Below are 22507 nucleotides of genomic sequence, written 5' to 3'. Positions count from 1 at the left end.
ATAGAAAATTATGTACAAGGCTTCTTCCAAGATGGGTAGCATATTTGGGGGGGCCTTAAGGGAGGTTGGTATGATATAATAGCCAGGCACTATTGCGGTTGGTGTAGTGAAGTGGGTAACACCTCTGCCTTCTATGCTGGAGAGTGGGGTTCAATCCCCACCTGGGTAGGCACCCTACACTATACCAATAAGAGTCCTTGGGCAATACTCCTAACACTACCTATGTAAAAAAAAATAAAATTATATATATATATATATATATATCTCAAACTGTAAGTTGCTCTGGATAAGAGTGTTTGCCAAATGCTGTAAATGTTAAATATTTAGAATAGAAAATGCCAGTGCAACCGACTACAGCTCATCAGTGCAAAAAGTCAATAATTATTTTCTCCTAATGAGCTTGTTTTGTTCAAACTTATACATCGGTCTCATTGTTAGTGCTACTTATGGGAGGGATGGGCGAGTATAGACGGCCAAAAACAAACACGGGCATTTGTCTCCATCTACTGGTCAAAAAGGAAAAAACGTTTAAATATTCCTTGTCGGAAAAAAAATCCTAGGCGGGCACGTCTCAGACTAATGTTCTCCATTTGTTCGTTATTTACAGTCATTTCATTCTGCAGTCATTTTAATGAACAGAAAGGACACATCATTAAATATATACGTCCCACAGGAAGCACAACAAGCTGTGGCCAGCGCAGACTTCTTGAAATCATACACAAAGAACAGTAAACAGTTCTACACAGTAAACAGTTCTTTGTGTATATATAACGCAGGACCACGTGCCACGGCAGATACTTCTTGGAACATTTCATTCACTGTTTGATGAAACCGCTTATTTGTGCCAGTCATTTTCTGTTCCTTGGTGTTTTTTAATTTAATTTCTACTCCGTTCGCTCACACCGCGTCCCACGAGCGCTGCGAGTAAACAAGTCACGGGACAGCACGAGCTCGTGAAGCCCTATCGCAACAGTGACGTTGCACGAGAGAACCGCTCAAAACACCCTAGCAGCGGGTTTCGATTGGCTCACCCGCAATGCACGCTGGCATCTGATTGGACGGGAGGCGAAACGCTGCTGTAAACGACGACGGGCAACAACAATGATATCGAGGGTGATATGAGATCATCCACGTTGTTGCGATTGGTACAATCTTATGGGAAAATAAAGCAGCAGTGGCGTCTCCTTTTCAAGCGAAGACAATCATTCTGACTAAATGTCGCGGAAGGTGCTCTATTTTGTTCTTTATTTTGAACCGGCGATGGCAGCGTTAGGAGGCGGGAGACGCTTGTTAGATTTGAAACTTGTCATTTAGCCATGTTGGGTTTTGTTATTTGGGTGTGTCGCATGCCATGAGCAATCAATATCTGCAGAAACTGAGGAGAGCTCGTTTTAATTGCGAAGAGGAGCGATATAAGAAAGTAATTAAAACACTGACTGGAGAGAAAGGAACGCCTTTTAACCCATTGTGCTGGAATTCATTAAGAACCACAGGTAGCTTTCTTGAATCTTTGTTTCGTCTCCCTCGTGTACGTTCATCAAACAGCTGTTTGTATGATATGACATTAATCGAGCTAGGTTTTATACCGGTTAACCGTCTGCGTGTACATGCTTGTGTAGTGTGATGGACGAGGATGATGTTGCCTTCCTGCTCACCAGCTTTATTCCAATTTTGGTTTCCACCTTAAAAGTTGCTTCTTTAACATTCTGGCACCTGGCGGGTAAAGAGATGTAACTGGACCATTTAAGGTGGAACGGAAAATTCGAATAAGACGCTGGAGAATAAGAAGCCGACCAAAGCTTTGTTTCTTTTGCTTGTTTTGCTCTGTTATTAAGTCGTTCTGACTATTAACATGGATGACGTTATGGTGATATTTCACCTTCACCAGCTTGCGCAATGGAAAAGCACAGTGAAGATGGCATAAGTACCATGGATGACCAAGATGAATCCAATTGGTCAGAGACGGTCAAGAATGGTGACTCTCCACAGCTGGACAGTCAGCACAGCATGGCAAGCAACATATCACCAGGTACAAAACAGCGACTCTCTCACAGCCTCCATCAGTCAGGAACTTCAGTAGGAGATACACCAGCTTAAATACTGATAAGATTATTAACCCATGGAGAAAAATGTAACTTGTAAATGTTAAAACAATGTTAAAAAAAAAAAAAAAAGCAAACAAAAAAAATTTATGTGTGTGATGTGTCTGTTTTAAACCTAAGATTTAAAATATGTGGTATACGTTTCCCTAGCTTCCCCAGACGAACTGTCAGAGGTTGGGTGTCGTGTTCGGCTGTACTCTGAGTCCCAGGTGTACACGGTCAGCCGCTGGCAGGACAATGAGGATGGGCTTTTAGCGGAGGACGGTGGAGCAGGGGATGGAGCTCCATTCCGAGGCCGATCCCAGTCGGCTCCTGCTGCACTGTGGAAAGCCAAGAAATATGGGCGGCAGCTGAGGAGGATGAGTGATGAATTTGACACCTGGCTGGATAAAGGGGTGAGGTTCTGTAAAAGGCTTAAGGAAGGATCATAGAACTGCAGTGTGAATCTGACTACCTCATAAAAAGATGGACCACTGATGGCAACAGTTGCATTGCAAATGGAAGCTGTATTCACTCTTTGTAAAAACTGAGATATATGGTTCTTCAACCGTGTGACAATGGTGGATTTTTTTAGTGCGGTATGAAACAGTAATTAAAAAGGTATTTGAATAACCTTACACAACAGGTTCTCTATCACATAAGGGGACCATTTAATAATGCAATGAACCATTGAAGTTGTCATGGTGTTTTATATATACATATAAAAGCATTGCCTTTGCTACAGAATTCTTCAGGAGCCTCTTTTTTAAAGGTGTAGGTGAAGGAAAAACATTAACTTCAATAGAATTTAATCTAGGTCATTTTAGACATTTCCTGTGTGGTCCTTTATTACAGGTTGACATAATATAAACGGCACTACAACAGGAGTTTCGGTTTTATTATAAACACTACTGTACTTTTCCTCAGTATTTATTATTTATATTTGTGTGTTAAAAAGTACGTATCGATGTTTGCAGGACACAAGAAGAGCGAGCAGCCCTGGGAAGCAGACGAACCGAGGATGGTTCTCTTTTCTCTGGGGTTCCAAAGAAGAAGAAGGAAGAGAATAAAAGCGTCACACCACACAGACGAGACAGTAAACAGAGAGAACGATGAAGTAACGGCAAGATGGAGGCTGGTCATGTTTGTCACCAGTATGGCCTTAACTTAAAGGTTGCTTAACCAAACTAGCCCTTAGAAATAGAAAAAAAATGCTTATAAATGGGCACAATGGACAAGGTGCTACACCTCTTTTCACAACTGCAATAACTCATATAAACCATCATTTTTAGAGTTACTTCAATTTGACAATCTTAAGTGACAATCTCTCATATTCGTGGACAACATTGGACAATCTCAAATTCACAGATTCTAAATAAAACCCCTATTTTACGGATTACTTACTACACTGTACCTTTTAAATGATTTATTTGGTAAGACGTGATATATTGTTTTATGATGTCCTTTACAAATTTATATATAGATGTCGCTCTTAAAATATTTGTGTATTATTAAAGGTTAAAGAAACTTTGTTGACAAAATGTACATAATTTTTGAGCATCCCAAAACTAGGTGAAGCAGCCTGTGAATGAAGTAATGAGTAGTGGTGGTTAACAATGATGCGGGTATTGTTCTCATTCAGTGAGGTCCGTCTCAGGGTTTTCTTTTATTTATTTATTTATTTATTTATTTAAACTGGTGATGTTGCAAATGCTCACTCATGCTGAACGTATTTTCATAAGACATCAACAGGAGCCCTGGGTGAAAACTATGTGTTTATGATAGGTCATGCTCTTAGTTTTGTATTCCACCCCTCCTTCATGTATATATTGCCTGATAGTGGAGCTGTATGTTGTCCTCAGCCTTTTATACACACAGTTCTCGCCTTTAGCAGTCTGGTTAAATTGCCTTGTATGCAAAAGAAAAGAAAGTTCCTGCCAACCTTGTGGTTAAGCAAATCGCTGCAAATGGACAACATAAATGCCGTAATCTTACAGCTGTCAGGCATTTTGCTAATAACTTACTTGAAATGTGTTTATATGAGTATTTGTTTTTTTCATATGCTCTTTGTATATATTTATACTTCTTTACATATATTGTGAATTGGATGAAATGTTTGTAAAATACTTTGTTGAATCCTCATTATTTCTGGTCAACAATAAATCGAAAAAGATTTTTTGGCACTTAATGTTTTTATTTATTTGCTTACTTAACTAAATGGCATCAGACATGCCACACGTTCTTTTTCAAATTGCACAGTACAAATTGCATTAATTAAAATTAATAATGACTTAACCAGAACTAGAACACTAGGGTTTTAAAATATTCAGTAAACAGAGTTCTAATCCAGAAAGTACTACTTATTATTATTATATCAATTATGCCTCTAAGCTGCTGACTTCACCCAACCTGCACAGGTCTAAGCTCGATGGTCCAGTTCTGAATGACTTGCTGTTAATGTATCCTAGATGCAGAAATCTGAAAGGTTTTCAGATTTAGAATCCCTTCACTGGCCAAGTGCATTTGAATGCGTGAGAAATGTCTTGGGAAAGCTTAATTTACTTCAATTATTATAATAATATGCATTTAAAAAAAAAAAAAAAAAAACTGTTCAAGTTAAGAGATATTTGTTGAATCTCTGGTGCAAAACCGCCTCCCATTGTTTAGGGCACCTAGTCTGTCCATTTCCTTTTCACTCAGCTCAAAGTCAAATACTCTGGCATTCTCCTGCACCCTTTGTGGCTGTGAAGAGCGAGGTAGAACAGAGATACCCTGCTGAACTGCCCACCTCAGGAGTACCTGAGCTGGGGTCCGGACACAGCCCTCGGCCACTGCCTTCACCTCTGGCTCCTTTAAGAGCGCGCCCTTTCCGAGAGACGAATAGGCCTGGAAGTGAATGCCCGCCTCTTTGCACATGTCCCTCAGTTCCCTTTGGACAAGCCTTGGGTGGCACTCCATCTGCACAACTGCTGGGGGCACTCTGCAACTTCTAGTCAGCTCCTTGAGGTGCGCTGCAGTGTAGTTGGAGACTCCTATAGCTTTAAACTGTCCACTAGCATGGAATTCCTCCAGTACAGTCCAGTTCTGCACTCGATACTCTGCATTTAAGGGATCACTTGGCTCTAAACCTACAGTCCCAGGCCAGTGCACAAGGTACAGGTCAATGTATTCACATCCTAACTGTTCCAGACTTCTCAAGCAGCCCTCTCTAGCCCTGGGACCATGGTCTGCTGGTCCAAGCTTGCTGATGAGGAACACATCTGAACGCAAGAGGCCATGCTTTGGCAGCAGTTCCCTGATGACTTGCCCTAGATGACCTTCATTGCCATACACTGCAGCTGTGTCGAAGGAACGATATCCTGCGTCAAGGGCAGCGTTGAGGGACTGGAACAACTGGCCATGGCCCTGAAGCTTGTATGTGCCCAAACCCAAGAGTGGAATCTCCGTTCCTGAGTTGAGAACAACTGAGGTCAGAGTCCTGGGCATCTGAAATATGTTAAAGGCTATGGTCATTATTATGCCAGTGAGACAAGAGAAGGTACACTACATGTCCAAAGGTTTGAAGACACCTGCTCTACCAGAGATTTTTTCTGACATCAAAAGTTTTAACAAGTTTTTTTGTCCCTCTTTTGCTGTAGCAACAACATCTGCTTTTGCGGTAAGGCTTTACACTAGATGTTGGAACATGACTGTGATGATTTAATTGAATTCAGCCACAACAGCATTTAGAGGGCTCAGATACTGATGGTGGATAATTAGTTCAGGATCACAAACACCACTCAAACTCAGCCCAAAAGGACTGGATGGAGCTCTACTACTACAAAGAACACAGTTCCACTGCTGGAGGGGCTTTATACCCCTTTAGCCAACACTTGGCACTGGACATAGTGGCTCTTCCAGAGCATTCCATTCTACTAGAAATGACTCTTTATGGACATTATACAAGCTGAGTGAGCACTATGGAGTATGTCAGTGTGGGTGCACCGTAAACGAACCTGATTGGAAGGAGTGTCTGGATTTTTTTGGACATATAGAGTATGAAGGGTTGAGCAAGGCCAGCCCTGCTGAATAAAGACCTTAAGATAAGTGAGAATTAAAATTCATTTACCCAATGGGAATTCGCTTAACAGTAGAGACCACTAGTTTCCTTTAGAACTAATTTAGATCCTGTTAAAATAGCGTTTAGGATGAGTCACAAGCCATTAGACTCTACACTGTGATATCAACCCATCAAGAAGAGCCCAAGTTATACCAGTTTGCAACGACCGCACCTAGTCGAAATGAAGCCACTCCCACAGGCTACAGCTATGCACATAGCGCTCGTTTAAGCGGCCAGGGTGGAGGTATAGCAACAATTCATACTAAAACTTTAGGCGTGAGCCAGAAAGTAGGCTATAAAATGTTCTTCTTTTAGATTTCTTTTAATTAATATACTTGATCAAGGAACAAATAAAAATTCATTTTTATTAATTTCAATTTATAGGCCGTCTGGGCCGTATTCTCAGTTCTTACAGGAGTGAGTTTCTATCAAGTTTAATAACGTTTTCAAGTAAAATAATAATTGTCGGAGTTTTAATATGCACTTTGACAATCCTCACGACGCACTAAGTAAGGCATTTATATCTATCATAGACTCCATAGGTTTCACCCAAATTATAAAAGAGACCACACACTATCACAGCCACACTCTAGACTTAATACTGACCTTTGGTGTAGATATAGTTAAGTTAACCATTCTCCCCCAGAGCACAGCAGTCTCAGACGAAATTCAGTTGAGTGATAATATGCGTTCATCACCATGTTATCATATTAATAGGATTATAACTTCCTCCACACCTGGCAGCTTTATCAGAAACCTTCCTCAGTTATCAGCTTCTGCTAGTTACTGAGTTAGATATTTTGACCAAGTTCTTAGAGGATACTTTTTGATCTATTCTAGATAATGTGTCTCCATTAAAAAATAAAATAGTACAGCAGAAAAAACAATGATGGTACAATGATCACACTTGAGCTTTAAACCAGACTGCTAGACAACTAGAGCGGAAATGGCGCCTGACTAAATTAGAAGTGTTCCAGTCCGCCTGGAAGGAGAGCCTTATAGACTATAGAAGAGCTCTTACTGCAGCACGCTCAGCTTAACTCTCCTCTCTCATACAAAACAATAAGAATAATCCTAGACTACTATTTAGCACAATTTTTAAAATAATAGAAAACAAAACAATTACTGAACCCCAGATGCCACCAGCCTATAGCAGCAATGATTTTATAAATTTCTTCAGTGATAAAATTAGGCACAAAATTCAGAACACACAGTTAAACTCTACAAACCTGCTGCCTTATAATGCTAGTCTAGATCCTGAGAATATTATAATCACTGCAGATAGGCTGGAATCGTATACATTACTTCAAGAAATTAAACTAGTTAAAATCGTCCCTTCCGCAAAATCATCTACTTGTATTTTACATCCGATTCCTACAGGTTTACTCAAAGAAATTTTACCAGAAATAACCAAGCCTATTCTGTCAATAATAAACTCCTCTCTTTGACTTGGATATATCCCAAAAACTTTTAAACTTGCAGTAATTAGACCGCTGATTAAGAAAGCAAACCTCAATCCCTGCGATCTGTTTATCGCTATATCTAAGATCTTGGAAAAAGCGGTAGCAAAACAATTAACCTCTTATTTGCATAGGAATCATCTATTTTAAAAATTTCAGTCTGGTTTTAGGCCACATCATAGTACAGAAACAGCACTAGTAAAAATTGTAAATGATCTTTTATTATTCTCTGACAAAGGAAATATGTCTCTGCTAGTTATTCTTGATCTTAGTGTAGCATTTGACACAAAAGACCACACTATCCTACTAGATAGACTGGAAAACCTTGCAGGGATAAGAGGAATAGCTCTTTCTTGGTTCAGGTCCTACATCACTGATTGCTATCAGTCTGTTAATGTAAAGGGTGAATCATCTGTCCATGCAAAAGTAAAGTATGGTGTTCCACAAGGCTCTGTTTTAGGACCTATATTATTCACAATTTATGTTACCATTGGGCACCATTATCAGTAAACACATCACATTTCCACTGCTATGCCGATGACACTTAGTTTTTTATACATACATACATATATGTATATCTCAAGCGAACCGGGCGATAAAATCAAACTTGGCAAGATTGAGGACTGTGTAGAAGACATAAAAGACTGGATGTTGAGTAACCTTCTCTTATTTAACTTAAAGATAAAACAGAAGTCCTCCTACTTGATCCAAAAGCAGCTAGAAACAAACTGCACTTAAACAAACTTAACACTTAAACTTAACAATTTCTCAGTTGCATCAAGCTCATCTGTTAAAAACCTTGGTGTCGTGATAGACCCTGATCTGTCCTTTGACGCACATATCACTATAACAGTCTTCCTGCATCTCCGCAATATCGCTAAATTAAGAAATGCATTATTCCTACAGGACGCAGAAAAACTAGTTCATGCATTCATTACTTCAAGGCTAGATTACTGTAACGCCCTGCTGTCCCTGCAAAATCCTCAACAAGCTTCAGCTAGTCCAGAACGCTGCAGCCAGAGTCCTCACAAGAACCAGAAAGTTTGACCATATTAGCCCAGTTTTATCAACCCTACACTAGATACCAGTTAAAGTTCGCATTGATTATAAAATTCTATTATTGACTTATAAAGCTCTAAACGGACTCACACCTCAGTACCTGATTGAACAGCTCCCCTACTGTGAACCATCACGCCTACTTAGATCACAAGGTGCTGGCTTACTACTGGTACCTAGAATTAATAAAGTTACATCAGGGGGAGAGCCTTCTCATACATAGCCCCCCAGCTCTGGAATAATCTTCCTATTAATGTTCGGGACTCAGCCACAGCCTCAGTCTTTAAGTCTAGGCTAAAAACTTACTTGTATAGTCAAGCCTTTGGTAACTAGTCCTCCTTGTCAGATCTAGACCTGCCGGAGTCTCTGTTATACTGTAATCTGTGATCAGTCACTCTTTACAAAACTGTGTTTTTCTTCCTTTCTTTGCAGAGTTGAACAGCTGCCCACCCTGTGTGTCTGATGCTGTTGGCCCTTCTGCCCTGATCAGGTGCCACTGCTCACCAGCCACCGGCTTGCCCGCTGCTGCATAATCATAAACTCATCAAATTAGCCACTGCTTTCTTTTTTCCCCACTTTGTTCTATAATACTTCACAGTAACAATGACTGCTATCCGGTGTCGACCAGAGAAGGATGGGTTCCCTTCTGAGTCTTGGTTCCTCTCCAGGGAGTTTTTCCTTGCCACTGTTGCCCCTGGCTTGCTCATGCGGGCTTGGACCTGGGTTTTTCTTTTCTTTTCTTTCTGTAATACTGACTGTCCTGTAAAGCTGCTTTGGGACAAAACTGTTATAAAAAAGCGCTACATAAATAAACTTAGCTAGCTAGCTTGCAAACACAATACGAAACAGGAACCAATAAACATTTCACGGTTTTTATGTTTTTAAGCAGGGAGGTTCATCAGATGTGTGAAAATGCTACTGCTTGCACCAGTAAACCGACGTGGAAACTAGTGCACCACAAGCGCTGCTTCACAGAAGCGTAACGTTAGCCTGGTGGCTCAGATGTTGCTAACTAGCCACATGAACAGCTGCAGACTGCACAGTTCCACTGTACTAAACATAGTGGTTGGAAAAGATTTGCAATTATATCATCCAGATTATCCCTGAATACCTACATTGGAAGTCATTCCGTTGAAGTTAAGTCTCAGTAATTTCGAACCTCCCGCTTCCACGAAAACCCACGCGGCACCTTTGGTTCCTGTTACTGAGCTGTAATGCGCGTCTTCGCCGAAGGAGGGCGCGCAAGAGAGACGGAGCTTTTAACTTCTCCATTGTTTTCCTTATTTCTTAACGGAGCGATGGGCGGCTCTGCTGAACTACAACTCCGTGTGTTCTTACAGCGAAAGACGTGGCTTTGGTAAAACGTGTGCCGGAGCAAAACGGGGGAAGAAATGAAAATAGATATAGGGGCACGGTATGTTTGTTTATTGGGAGTAATAACCTGCTTTAACATGACAGTTTGCAGCTGAGGCGTTTTCTGAGCGGTCGCTCTGCATCATTTGCCTCAGCGCAAAGCAACAGCAGCAAACAGCGACGTGCATCCTGAGAGTGACCAATGGAGCAAGGTTCAGATCTGCTGCTAGAGACGGACAGACTGAACCTCCAATCAGGGACCAAATCTGTTCGTCGTCCTCGTACTGGACGAAGGGGCCGAGTCGAGGGAGGGTCTAATGGGTTTGGGTCATGTAGAATAGTCATTAAAATAGCAATTACAGCTCCATTTATTTATTTATTCCAACTCCAAGACGTGATTTTAGCTGCTTATCTAGTGGCCTACATTAGCAGCACCGCCCCCACACACCATAAGCTCTTATTCCGTCTGTCAGCAGCTTCAAAAAGGAGTTTCAGAACTCAGTTCTTGAAAATAGCACTGCTAAGGCCTCTCCTACCAACATGAAAGGAAACAGGGCACTGTAAACACACCTTCTGCAACAATAGTCTCCAAAGCGAGATCTTTCAGAACAAGAATCCTTTCAGGTGAGTATCTTGAAGGTGGGAGGAACCTTTGAAAAAGAGTTCTTTGAAGGTTTTTGCTGTGGGCTGTTTAATTTTCCCTGCTAGCTAATGCAGAAGGAAGCCTCTGCTAGAAAGACAAACATCTGGTCTATATTTACTGCCTCGTACATCAGTGCATCAGTTCACTGTTGTGGAAGAACTCGTTATACACAAGAAAAGCCGGATTAGCACCATTTAGTGCTAGTGCTTAATCCGTTTATGCTCCCTAGTTTTCAAGCAATAACAGCATTTTGACAGCCCATTCTAACCGAATAAAACAGAGGTGAGTTTTCAGGGTCATGTGAAACTCTAGATTGTGACAGACTGTCAGACCCTGACAGCCATACCACCACAAATCTACCACACTGCCATAATAATGAATATGGACAGAAATGTTACTGTTAAACCTGAAAAAACACTGTACTGCCTATTAATGCACCCATCCATCTGCACAATGTAGTCACTACTTTTTCTATAATACACTCACCAATGATTCGTAAAAATAGTTCCGAACAAAAGAGATCCAAAGCACATGATAACCAAGTTGTTTTTATTCACATTTTCATCCACACATTCACTCGAAGATTAATATTTAATGTACATAAGAATAAGCTCAATGAACATGGAAATTTAAACATACTGAGGTAGTTAACGAGTTTTTTTGGTCATGGGGGGCCAAAGAGTAATGTTTGTGGTGGACAGAGGCCTAAATAAGAAAACAGTAAATAAATAAAGTGATATGTCCATTGCAAATTGACATTTTAAAAGTATTAAAATATTGCACTACATGTTTTGTTACTACAAGTACTTCAAATAGGAGTTCTTATGGCTAAAAAACATGAAGTAAAATTTGAAAAAAATGAAAAGATGCTTCTCAAATTCGCTTACTTTAATATGCTAATCATCTGAAATGCTACTAAAGTGGTGATTTTACCAGTTTTTAACCATTTATGTCACATTTATACTGTAAAATTATACTTAATGTTTATATATACATGTGTGTCTAAATTAAGCCACATTCAGATACCTGCTCTTAAATCATGTGATAAAAAAATCATAAATGTTACAGAAATATGTTAAAAGTTCACAGTGTTACGCTACAGCTAGTTTATGTATATTTTGTCGAAATAACAAACAAAAATTAAGACAATTAGAAACGGAAGTTGATTAGCTGGTCAGTTTATGCCAGAGAAGCAGACCCAGCGTGATTTACACTGGCCCATTAAGTGATTGCAGTTGGTGATAAACACGATATGGCCAATAATGAACGGAAAATTGATTTATATGAATAAGTATAAAGGGAACTGGGTTCAAATCTTGTCAGCATATCAGTATTAAAAACTCACTATCCTAGTGTGAAACCTTTCAGATTATCATAGCGTAATGAAACAGACATTCTGTCTTTTGCTCTTATAAATAAAACATTCTGCTACCAGTGTGGCATAAACCTAACGTCTTAGCCCACAATAAAAGTACTGTTAACACAAGCCTGCAATACCAGTTTAGCCAGTTTACCAGTCTAAAGTCATGGACCTGAGTAACACGTTTAGATTTGTAATGGCTTTACCATATTTCTACGGTGTATTCCAATTCTAGATGGAACAAAACATTTAGAGGTCATCTGGCTACCAGCTGTCAATGGCCTGTATTCACAAAGCTTCTCAGAGCAGGACTGCTGACCAAAGATCAGATTTCTCTCAATGACCATGACATTACTGACAAGAACAGACCCTAGACCAACACTCCTAAGCTAAGCGGTTTCATAAATGTGAAGCCAATGTTAGTATCTCTTGCTAAATAATGAAACAGATTTATTAGCTACCACATCTTACAAATTATTGTAGATCTGTGCGCTGCAAAGCTTCAGGTGCAGCTGTATGCAAAAGTTTGAAAACCCTTGGTCAAATACATGTTTTGTCAGTTTTCCAAGTTAAAATAAGTTAAACATACAGAGAACACACTGTAACCTGTTTTCACTTAGAAAATTAACAAGACGTGTCATTTGACCAGGGGTGTTCAAACTATTGCCTACAAGTATAGATCCCTGGTACATGTATCTGACACAACATTTGCAGCAACTGTTGAAAGGTGTACACAGTTCACTGCTGTGCCTGATACGTTCATACCACAGTAACACAAATGAACATGCCACTAACATGATGAGAATGATCCACCACTCAAATATCATCTGCTTAGCTACAGTCTGGTGGTCACTTTCTACTCATTTTAAAACAACAGGGTGAGGGGGACAGATAAATTGTGCAGCAGCACATGGGCTAGTCTGCTATTGTACACCTGCACCCAGAGTGTATGGTAGCTGATAAAATGACAACGTAGGTAGATCATAAATAGACTGGCAAGTATTTAATATATTTTACAATTTGAATTTTATTTTTGTCTATTTATTTACTCTGATTAAACTCAGTCTTCAGTCTAAGAAACACACTGCTAATAAGTTTCTGCTTCCATCATGACATTTTGCTCAGCTGATGAACATTATTTGCAGCCTAGTTTAAATGGCAACATTATATACCAGTTTATTAGGCACACCTACCTTCTACATACCATGACTGGCCATTTTATCATATAGATGTACTTTGTAGGTTTACAATTACTGACTGTAGGTCATTTGTTGCTGTACAATTTATCAGCCCCCTCTACCCCACCAATCAATGGAAAGGAACCACCACAGGCCAACTGATAACCACATATTAATTAGGAGGAGGACCATTCTTAGCTGTAGTGAGACCATGACATCAAAGGCAATGGTGCTGGGATTTCTGCATGCTGTGTAGATGTACTGACCATTTATTAGACACACCCGCCTGGCTGGGGGACTACTCAACCCAGTACTGTTGCTGAGGTGCGTAATAATCCAGGAACAGATGAGCTACAGTCAGTAACTGTTAATATACAAAATGCATCCATGTGGTAGGCTTTTCTGATAAACTGGCCAATTTACATGTACAAAGTAGGTGTATCTAATAACTGAACCTAATAAATCAGTGCATGCTATTATCACCTTGTTGAGAATCTGCTCATGCTGCTGTCCCTATTTATTATATATACTGAATATGCTCTGTGACTGGTTTTAACTGCAAATAAATGAAAGGTTTTAATTTTAATTAATTAATAACAAATCAACATTAACTTTCAACACCTTGAATTTTTTATACCAGGCAGTTGAGACTGTATTTCCCAAGACAGCTAGACGAAGTCTACTAAAGCTACAATGTTGAATGTTGTCGCACAGAATTATATGGTATTTGCTGCCTTTCTGTCACTGACATGAAGAAACAAAAGACCCTTCTCCCCAGGGCCCGACAAACCAGGAAGTGTTCTCAATCTTGAAAGATTTCTAGATGATCTCATCACATAAGTGACAATCATATAAATAATGTCCTAGAGGCTTTAAGAGAAACAGAAAATAATACATTTCAGACATGGTTGTACAGTATCTGCCATATTTCAATCACTCTACATTGTTGGTTCCAATAGTACGATGACTTCAGAGGGGAAAAACACAAAAACAGCAGTCATATACAGTACTGTCCAAAAAAACAAGAGACCACCCTTTCATTGATTTAATTTCCAGTTAAAACAGCCAGTAAGTATTTATACAGAAATACTTACGGGAAACAACTAGATATCATATTTTCAGAACTTAGCATGTCCACACCGTATTTATTCCAGCCTCCATTCTTTTCATGAGACTTGCTTTCAGTTTTCCAAAGAAATCAGAAAGGATATTTTTCACACTTTTGTTTCCTTTCCTCAGTAAAGGCACTGAACTGTCTTCTCAGAGTCGAAGGATGGACAGAAACACCCGTGGATTTTTTTCAGATCTGAAGATTTTCTCCTCTCTATCAAAGACGAAAGTACTGTTTATTTGATGGGGACAGTTTTGGTGGGCTAACCATGTCTTAAACAGTCATTTTATCTATATCTTTTTAATATATTATTACAAATTTTAAAACTGTTACATTTCCTTGGCTTCCCTTTTCCTTATACAAGTGGATTATATCTAATCTCGTGTAGCCATTTTAGATGGACATGAGAGAGAAATCTGCAGGCAGCTGAAGTGTGTTCAGGCTGTTGTTTGTGTGACTTAGTGTTTCTTTGAAGGGAAATATAATGACAATGACACCGTGAAGAAAAGCTTTTGTTGGGAGGACACAGCTGTAACAGGTTGGCATTAAAATCGGTAAAATGGAAGTGGTTGCAGGTGTACAAATATAACGAGTGGGCAAATTAAATACTGATAGATTTGATATACTTGTGTTGGATGCCTTTGTGTAATTTTCTGATAATGGAGGTTCCTGCTTTTTCTGTACTTAATGGCCGTTTTAAATGAAAATTAAATAGATAATAGGGTGTCTGACTGTTGCACACTAAGGTAGATCCACACAAGCAAGACAAATGTTTGGATAAAACCAATGCTTTTCAACATTACTTACCTGTTTACTTCACTCACCTACATGTTCTGTGAGGCCACAGTCAGCTACAAATGTTATTTAACAGGACTACTTATATTTTATTAACCTTGGCCAAGGCTTAGGGCAGGGACACAGTAATAGCAGGGTTGAGTGATGGGAACTCACAAGTTACATTTGGCCTGCTTTTGGACTCTAAGCACCCTCTGTGCTGTGGTATCAGCGGCTAAGCAACCACATACAAGCCCGTTACTTAATATTTAAAAAAAAAAAAAAAAAAAAAAAGATTTGAGCAGGTCCTCTGCAGTAAACGAGTGTTAACGTGGGCGGAAAGGCAGCATAAAAACTGCCTTTTTGCAAAAAAATAAACAACCAAAAAAGGTAACAAAAAGTTTAGGTTTTAAAATAAAAACAGTGAAATGAAAAACGTTACGGAATGGGTCAGATCAGTCGATGTTTTATTTAAGCGGCTAAATGGAGACATAACTAAATTTATTTTTTAAGTAACCAAAACAAGCACAAAAATCGACTCACGTTCGAACAACCGCTGAAGATTTTGAGTGGAACAATTTATAAAGATATCGGTTCGCATCAACAGTCGAGATTTTTAAGAGGTACATATTAAGCAGAATTGTGTTTTAACAATAAGACCGTAGGCAACAATAGTACAAGTGGGACAAGCTACAATGTTGGGGTTTCAATCACAAGCACGTCCATTGTATTGTAACGCTAAAATGTCTTGAGAGCCAAGAGAGGCTACGATTTTCAGTCTGCGGCAGCGATTAACCGGCAAAACACAGTTTATCTAGGAATACAGAGTAGCAATCTAAGAATCAGCCTGAGCGTTTTGGTTTATTTAGACGGTCAGCGGATGGCCATTTGCTTTCCGAGTTTCCTTTAGTTGATGGTGCTTTATCCTAGGAGGTGACGTAGTTTCCAAGTGTTGAGCGGCCGGTGGATGTCGTGCCAGTAAGATGTGATTTGTTCATCAGTCGGTGTGTGCCCAGCTCCGCCCACTACCACACATTTACCCACATCCTCCCTCTTCCTCTTCCTCCTAACACTGATCCCAACTCTCACATACAAAATAATTTCAAACAGGGCCTTTCAAATCACTCAGACCACATCAAAGCCACCCACAAGAAACTTCCAAAAGAAAATAAATAAATAATTACAATTAAAAACAACCTCAACTACGCAGGGTAGTGTTCGAATCTTTGGAGCCTGGGTAAGATTTCTGTTTGACTTCAAATTAGAGCCTTATCTTTCTTAACCATGCAAGTCATATGCCATGCTTCAAGACAAATCTCAATAAAATACCACATCTAAATACTAAACAAAAGACAACGTAGCGGTGGGTGGGTTTCAGTTAAATAAAGATCTCAAGAGCACATCTAGTCATAAGTCAATAATAAGAGGAAGCCTACACAGTACCTCAAGCTTTTGTATTCAGCCCTAAGGCTGAAGCAGTCCCTCACACTCCTTCAGAATCTAAACTGACAAACATGCATGATACACCACTTAAAGAAAAAAAAAAACCTGACAGAAAAACAAAACAACTATTGAACTGAATGTGAAAAAAAATAGCTGATATCTATATATCTACAACTATCTTTTAATACACTATAAAAATCTGTCTAAATGCAAATCAGTATTTCGTGATCCTTCAATAAGTTGAATTTAATTTATAGTCAAATCAATGTATACAGTATCTACCCGTTGTCAGAATTAGCTACAACCGTCAAAAATATTTTACTCCCTGCAGTTACGTCCCTCTTAGATCACTTGTACACTACAATTCCAAACGGGGACTCTGACTTGAACAACGTGCATTTTAGTAGCCGCGACCAAAGCCGTTGCTGTATTTATCCTCCATGTAATCATCTTTATCAAAGCCTGAGCCGAGAGAATAGCGCTGATAGTGGGAGGACGAGGCGGAGGAGGGAGGAGGAGGAGGAGGAGGAGGTGCGGAGCCTGCGACGCTGCGGGCGTAGCTGCGGGCATAGCCGGCAGAGGAGGGTGGTGGGGGTGGCGGAGGCAGGAGAGAGCGACGACTGCCCAAAGGGCTGCGCTCGCGGTAGTAGCGAGAGGCGAGAGGAGGAGAAAGCGGTCGCTGCGGAGGCGGAAGACGTCGCTCGTAGGGATCCCGCTCATAATAACGCGAGGAGGCTGCGGCATATGGGTCGGGCCGAACGCCCCTCTCGTACGCCTCGCGCTCATAGTAGGCACGGGGAGGCGGTGGAGGGAGAGGAGGCGGTGGAAGTCGACCACGAGGCGGATAGTAGTCGCCGGGCGGAGGGCGTGGGGGAAGGTAGTGAGGGTGGTGGTGTGGGTGGGGTGGATAGTGATGGGGAGGAGGGGGGAGATAGTCCTCCCCTCTGCCATTTTTGGCTTGGTTACTGCGAGAGAGGGACACAAAGATCTTTTGACCCTCCACTTTAGAATGATTAAGTTCCCTGATGGCCTCCAAGGCCTCATTTTCCCTCTGCATATGAACAAATGCAAAATTCTTCACAATATCACACTCCACCACCTTGCCAAAAGGCTGGAAGAGCTCCTTGATTTTGGCAGCTGTGACACCCTCAGGCACATTGCCCACATAGATCTTGGTGGCGTTGCGCACTTTGGTAGTAGCGTACTCAACGGTGATGCGGGAGCCATTGAGCACGTGCTTATGCAAGGCAGCAACGGCCTTCTGGGCGGCATCCTCCTCATCCATGTGCACAAAGCCATAGTTCTTCAAGATGTCACAGTCTGACACAGTGCCATGCTGCTCAAACAACGCACGGAGCTCTGCTTCTGTGGTTGCCGAAGCTACGTTGCCAACAAATATCTTCACCATTGTTGATGGATTAGATGAGGCTGCTTTATGTTTGAGTGGTGGTCCTTTTGTCTTCCTTGGCTACTGGAAACAGACCCTACAGGCAAAAACAGTTCTGTAAGAAATAAAATTGCAAACATTTTTTGAGCAAGACTAATAAGATGTTTCTATGGCTCTTCATCGCATAGACTAAATGTGTTAGCTCTAAAGTTTAAGGGCCAGGGACTGTATTCATGAAGATTTTCAAAGTAGGAGTGCTGATCTAGAGTCTTTCCCTGTCAGTAATGTAACTTAAGTGAATAAGACAGGAATCTAATCTTACATTAGAGCCCATCCTGAGAGGCTTCATGAATACAGACCCATTTTCCCACATAAAGATTAAGTACAAATCTGGACTATCAAGATTCCCAATAGTGAGTCAGAACTGGCACACTGCAAATGCGGCTTACGCTTCAATGTCATGCAAATGAAGGCTTTTGTACGGTCCCTGATCAGCAGAACCAGCAGGACATTACAGCGCATAAGTAATCTGAAACCGCGCGGCTCGGTCCGTTTCTCTGTATTTGCTGCCGCTCAAACCGAAAGCGAAACATACGCACTATACGCTTTAGCCGTGACAGCTACGGCTATTCTGTACATTATTTGTACATTTTCCGACCCACATGTTGAAACCGAATATGCACAGCTGCTCGGGGCTGCGGTCGACATTCAACACTAGCTACGGCACAAAAAATCCAAACACGTCAAATGATGAAAATATAGTGGCGCTAGAAATACGTGACTTACAAAGGAGGTACATGTTTGCAGCACCATAATTCGTGGATTTACCTAAGCAAATCGCCCAGAATTCATCATCAGAGTCGCTGTATATCGTTAAGTCTTTCGTGGAAGCACGCCGGACAAATTCGGGCGTAACAGGACATTAACACTTTAAAGAAAAAGCAAACAGAAGAGGAAGGGAAGCGGACTAGCTGGCGCCTCCGCCGTGTCTACAGTTATTATGCTTTCAGCTATCGAGCAACACCTGCACTGAGAAAACTCAACTAGTCTCTCTAGTTTTTAAGGCTTTCGTGATAAAATGATCAAGCCGCGCTGTGTTGGGTTACACCACAATGTGAAAAAACACGACGGCAGCCGTGGCGAGCAGCCACAAAGGCAACTCGCTACCAAGCTAACTGAATGCTAACCAGCTAACGCTGGCTTTCATTAGGTTACTGCTACAGAACTACATGAGCGGCGCTGACGGGAGCTGCAGCAAGTGAACGCAGTTTAACCCGTTTATATCTGACCAAAATACACGTGCAAGACACTTGAAAATCAGAATAACTGTTAATTCCCACTCGTATTATTCAAAACTCACCACGACGCAAGACTGCGACGAAAGCTGCTGTCGCTGTTTTCCTGGCGTCGCCTGCTAGTCGTTTTGTTTGGCGAGCAGGAAGAGGAGAGGAGAAAACGGACACAATAGGTCTACCTTCATTTCGCCGTCGCCCTCTAACGTTCGGGGTCGGGCACTCCGTCCTTCCACCTGAATGTGACTCTCGCGCTATAAACCGCTGTTTTCAACATAAATGCAACTGGTTGGTTCATATAAAACTGAAGCATCCAGCTGTGATCGATCCGCTTAGTTTATATATAAATGTACAGAATCCAAATAGTTAGTTAACTTAAACCTCGAGCACAGGATCAAATCCCCCTGAACGCGTTCTGCGCAGCACGAACTGCTACAGCTAGGTTAGCTTGCACAGCTAGGTTAGCTATATTAGACAACTTTACGGGCAGGTAACTGCAGTAACGTTGCACATTTCACCATTTTAATGTCTAATCGTGCTTTTAGGAATGTTGTTACGCGATTTTCTGACGTAAATTGACCTAAGACAAAGTAAATGAGGATTTCCGCGACAACGGCAGTAGTGGAAGTTGAAACGCTGTGGCGGGGCACTGATGCTACAGGGCACATTGGAGGGACGACACCCACCAAGGTTTCCGTAGTGTAGTGGTTATCACGTTCGCCTCACACGCGAAAGGTCCCCGGTTCGAAACCGGGCGGAAACATGTGCTGTTTTTTCTTTGCTTCTTTTCGCTTTTTGCCAAAACTATTTATAAATTGAACATTTACCAGTGTTGATGACGGTGAAAAGCTCACGGAAAATGCCGAACAGTGGCGACTGGATGTGAGACAGTTGGCCCTGAAGGCTTAAGAACAGTCACAATGAGGAAATGCAGAGGGTAACAAAAAGAACCAGACGCTGACCGCAGAGGCCTGCCCAGGACTGATTTTTCAGTCTTGCTCCTGCACAGAATCAAAATCTGCATCATTTATCTCGCTATCGCCCGATCTGCGTAACATCTGTCTTAGACTCGATTTAAAATGACTGGCACATGACAGACTAGCGTACTTTATACAGCTGTGGCCGTCTGAGTGGCTGCGTCCAGAGACTTTGGGCACTGCTCCTGTCCTCTCCCTCTCACAAAATTAGCGTCACACAGGTAAGGAGGAGGACTGGTCAGCAAAAGCACTTTCAGGGTTTTTGGACGCAGTCACTGCCCGAAGACTTCACCTGTATGTCTGCCTACAAGAATGCATTTTACATGACTGTTCAGGTAGTTGCTTGTGTTTAGAACTAGTTTAGAACTTCGATTTAGAAGGCGTTTATTACTTCTATTATTTTGCCATTAGATAGTATTTATATATGATAAGGGATGGTAATACTTTGATTTAGACTCTTCATTAGTTTATGGGATTTCTCTACACATTTCTTGTCCCGCTTCCACCCGCATTAAGCAGGTTTCCCACCCTCTAACGTATCATGATGAAAACGAGGCCCTCAATGCAAAATATTGCAGACCTCTAGTTGGTAGTAACTATTTTGTGCATTTTTCAATTGTTGAGATGTAAACAGTGGTTTGATGTGAAATGGTTCACTGTAGAATCTGTAAATATAATATACACTGCTCAAAAAAAATAAAGGGAACACTCAAATAACACATTCTAGATCTGAATGAATGAAATATTCTCATTGAATACTTTGTACAAAGTTGAATGTGCTGACAACAAAATCACACAAAAATCATCAATGGAAATCAAATTTATTAACAAATGGAGGCCTGGATTTGGAGTCTCACACAAAATTAAAGTGGAAAAACACACTACAGGCTGATCCAACTTTGATGTAATGTCCTTAAAACAAGTCAAAATGAGGCTCAGTATTGTGTGGCCTCCATGTGCCTGTATGACCTCCCTACAATGCCTGGGCATGCTCCTGATGAGGTGGTGGATGGTCTCCTGAGGGATCTCCTCCCAGACCTGGACTAAAGCATCCGCCAACTCCTGGACAGTCTGTGGTGCAACGTGGCATTGGTTGATGGAGCGAGACATGATGTCCCAGATATGCTCAATCGGATTCAGGTCTTGGGAACGGGCGGGCCGGTCCATAGCTTCAATGCCTTCATCTTGCAGGAACTGCTGACACACTCCAGCCACATGAGGTCTAGCATTGTCCTGCATTAGGAGGAACCCAGGGCCAACCGCACCAGCATATGGTCTCACAAGGGGTCTGAGGATCTCATCTCGGTACCTAATGGCAGTCAGGCTACCTCTGGCGAGCACATGGAGGGCTGTGTGGCCCTCCAAAGAAATGCCACCCCACACCATTACTGACCCACTGCCAAACTGGTCATGCTGAAGGATGTTGCAGGCAGCAGATCGCTCTCCACGGCATCTCCAGACTCTGTCACGTCTGTCACATGTGCTCAGTGTGAACCTGCTTTCATCTGAAGAGCATAGGGCGCCAGTGGCGAATTTGCCAATCCTGGTGTTCTCTGGCTAATGCCAGAGAACGTCCTGCACAGTGTTGGGCTGTGAGCACAACCCCCATCTGTGGACGTCGGGCCCTCATAGCATCCCCATGCACATTTGTGGCCTGCTGGAGGTCATTTTGCAGGGCTCTAGCAGTGCTCCTCCTGTTCCTCCTTGCACAAAGGCGGAGGTAGCGGTCCTACTGCTGGGTTGTTGCCCTCCTACGGCCTCCTCCACATCTCCTGGTGTACTGGCCTGTCTCCTGGTAGCGCCTCCAGCCTCTGGACACTACACTGACAGACACCGCAAACCTTCTTGCCACAGCTCGCATTGATGTGCCATCCTGGATGAGCTGCACTACCTGCGCCACTTGTGTGGGTTGTAGAGTGCGTCTCATGCTACCACGAGTGTGAAAGCACCACCAACATTCAAAAGTGACCAAAATATCAGCCAGAAGGCAGAAAGGTACTGAGAAGTGGTCTATGGTCCCCACCTGCAGAACCACTCCTTTATTGAGTGTGTCTTGCTAATTGCCAATGATTTCTACCTGTTGTCTATTCCATTTGCACAACAGCTGTGAAATTGATTGTCATTCAGTGTTACTTCCTAAGTGGACAGTTTGATTTCACAGAAGTTTGATTTACTTGGAGTTATATTGTGTTCCCTTTAAGTGTTCCCTTTATTTTTTTGAGCAGTGTATATATATATATATATATATATATATATATATATTCATGGGTAAAAAATGTAGGGGTATTGTTTT

At 41.5% G+C, this 22507-nt stretch overlaps 3 protein-coding genes and 1 non-coding gene across 6 annotated transcripts; 2 read left to right on the top strand and 2 right to left on the bottom strand.

Annotated features, from left to right (window-relative positions):
- The first annotated feature begins 1073 nt into the window (after positions 1–1073).
- bada (BCL2 associated agonist of cell death a) lies at positions 1074–4257 on the top strand. 2 transcript variants are annotated; one of them, XM_017698779.2, is made up of 4 exons: positions 1074–1227; positions 1889–2029; positions 2253–2497; positions 3059–4257. In XM_017698779.2, exons 2-4 carry the CDS (start codon positions 1897–1899, stop codon positions 3149–3151), a joined length of 471 nt encoding a protein of 156 aa, XP_017554268.1. In that variant the 5' UTR covers positions 1074–1227; positions 1889–1896; the 3' UTR covers positions 3152–4257. The 2 variants fall into 2 exon arrangements, with proteins under 2 accessions (XP_017554268.1, XP_017554267.1); XM_017698778.2 differs by having other exon boundaries at positions 1090–1493.
- Positions 4258–4266: 9 nt separating this feature from the next.
- Positions 4267–9901, bottom strand: zgc:110782 (uncharacterized protein LOC541358 homolog). The gene is made up of 2 exons (XM_017698777.2): positions 9812–9901; positions 4267–5567 (listed from the first exon to the last, which is right to left on the bottom strand). The coding sequence occupies exons 1-2, from the start codon at positions 9821–9823 to the stop codon at positions 4698–4700; spliced, it is 882 nt and encodes a 293-aa protein (XP_017554266.1). The 5' UTR covers positions 9824–9901; the 3' UTR covers positions 4267–4697.
- A 1323-nt stretch (positions 9902–11224) lies between these two features.
- zgc:77262 (uncharacterized protein LOC402952 homolog) lies at positions 11225–19846 on the bottom strand. Of its 2 annotated transcripts, none has more exons than XM_037546111.1 (2): positions 19306–19846; positions 11225–18060 (listed from the first exon to the last, which is right to left on the bottom strand). In XM_037546111.1, exon 2 carries the CDS (start codon positions 17964–17966, stop codon positions 16959–16961), a length of 1008 nt encoding a protein of 335 aa, XP_037402008.1. In that variant the 5' UTR covers positions 17967–18060; positions 19306–19846; the 3' UTR covers positions 11225–16958. The 2 variants fall into 2 exon arrangements, with proteins under 2 accessions (XP_037402008.1, XP_017554265.1); XM_017698776.2 differs by having other exon boundaries at positions 11225–18042; positions 19306–19845.
- An 81-nt stretch (positions 19847–19927) lies between these two features.
- On the top strand, positions 19928–20000 carry trnav-cac. Its single transcript has one exon. It is a non-coding gene; the product is annotated as a tRNA-Val (tRNA).
- Positions 20001–22507: the final 2507 nt, after the last annotated feature.

The sequence above is a fragment of the Pygocentrus nattereri genome, chromosome 16 (genome assembly GCF_015220715.1).
Source record: "Pygocentrus nattereri isolate fPygNat1 chromosome 16, fPygNat1.pri, whole genome shotgun sequence".
Classification (NCBI taxonomy): Eukaryota; Metazoa; Chordata; class Actinopteri; order Characiformes; family Serrasalmidae; genus Pygocentrus; species Pygocentrus nattereri.
The sequence above is the reverse complement of the archived record's forward strand: the minus strand, read 5'-3'. Positions and strand labels throughout refer to the sequence as shown.

Coding starts and splice junctions, on each gene's coding strand:
- bada (XM_017698778.2), top strand. CDS start 1,352: ATGAGCAATCAATATCTGCAGAAACTGAGGAGAGCTCGTTTTAATTGC. Junction 1,494..1,888: donor GAATTCATTAAGAACCACAG/GTAGCTTTCTTG, acceptor CACCTTCACCAG/CTTGCGCAATGGAAAAGCAC. Junction 2,498..3,058: donor ACACCTGGCTGGATAAAGGG/GTGAGGTTCTGT, acceptor CGATGTTTGCAG/GACACAAGAAGAGCGAGCAG.
- zgc:77262 (XM_037546111.1), bottom strand. CDS start 17,966: ATGGTGAAGATATTTGTTGGCAACGTAGCTTCGGCAACCACAGAAGCA.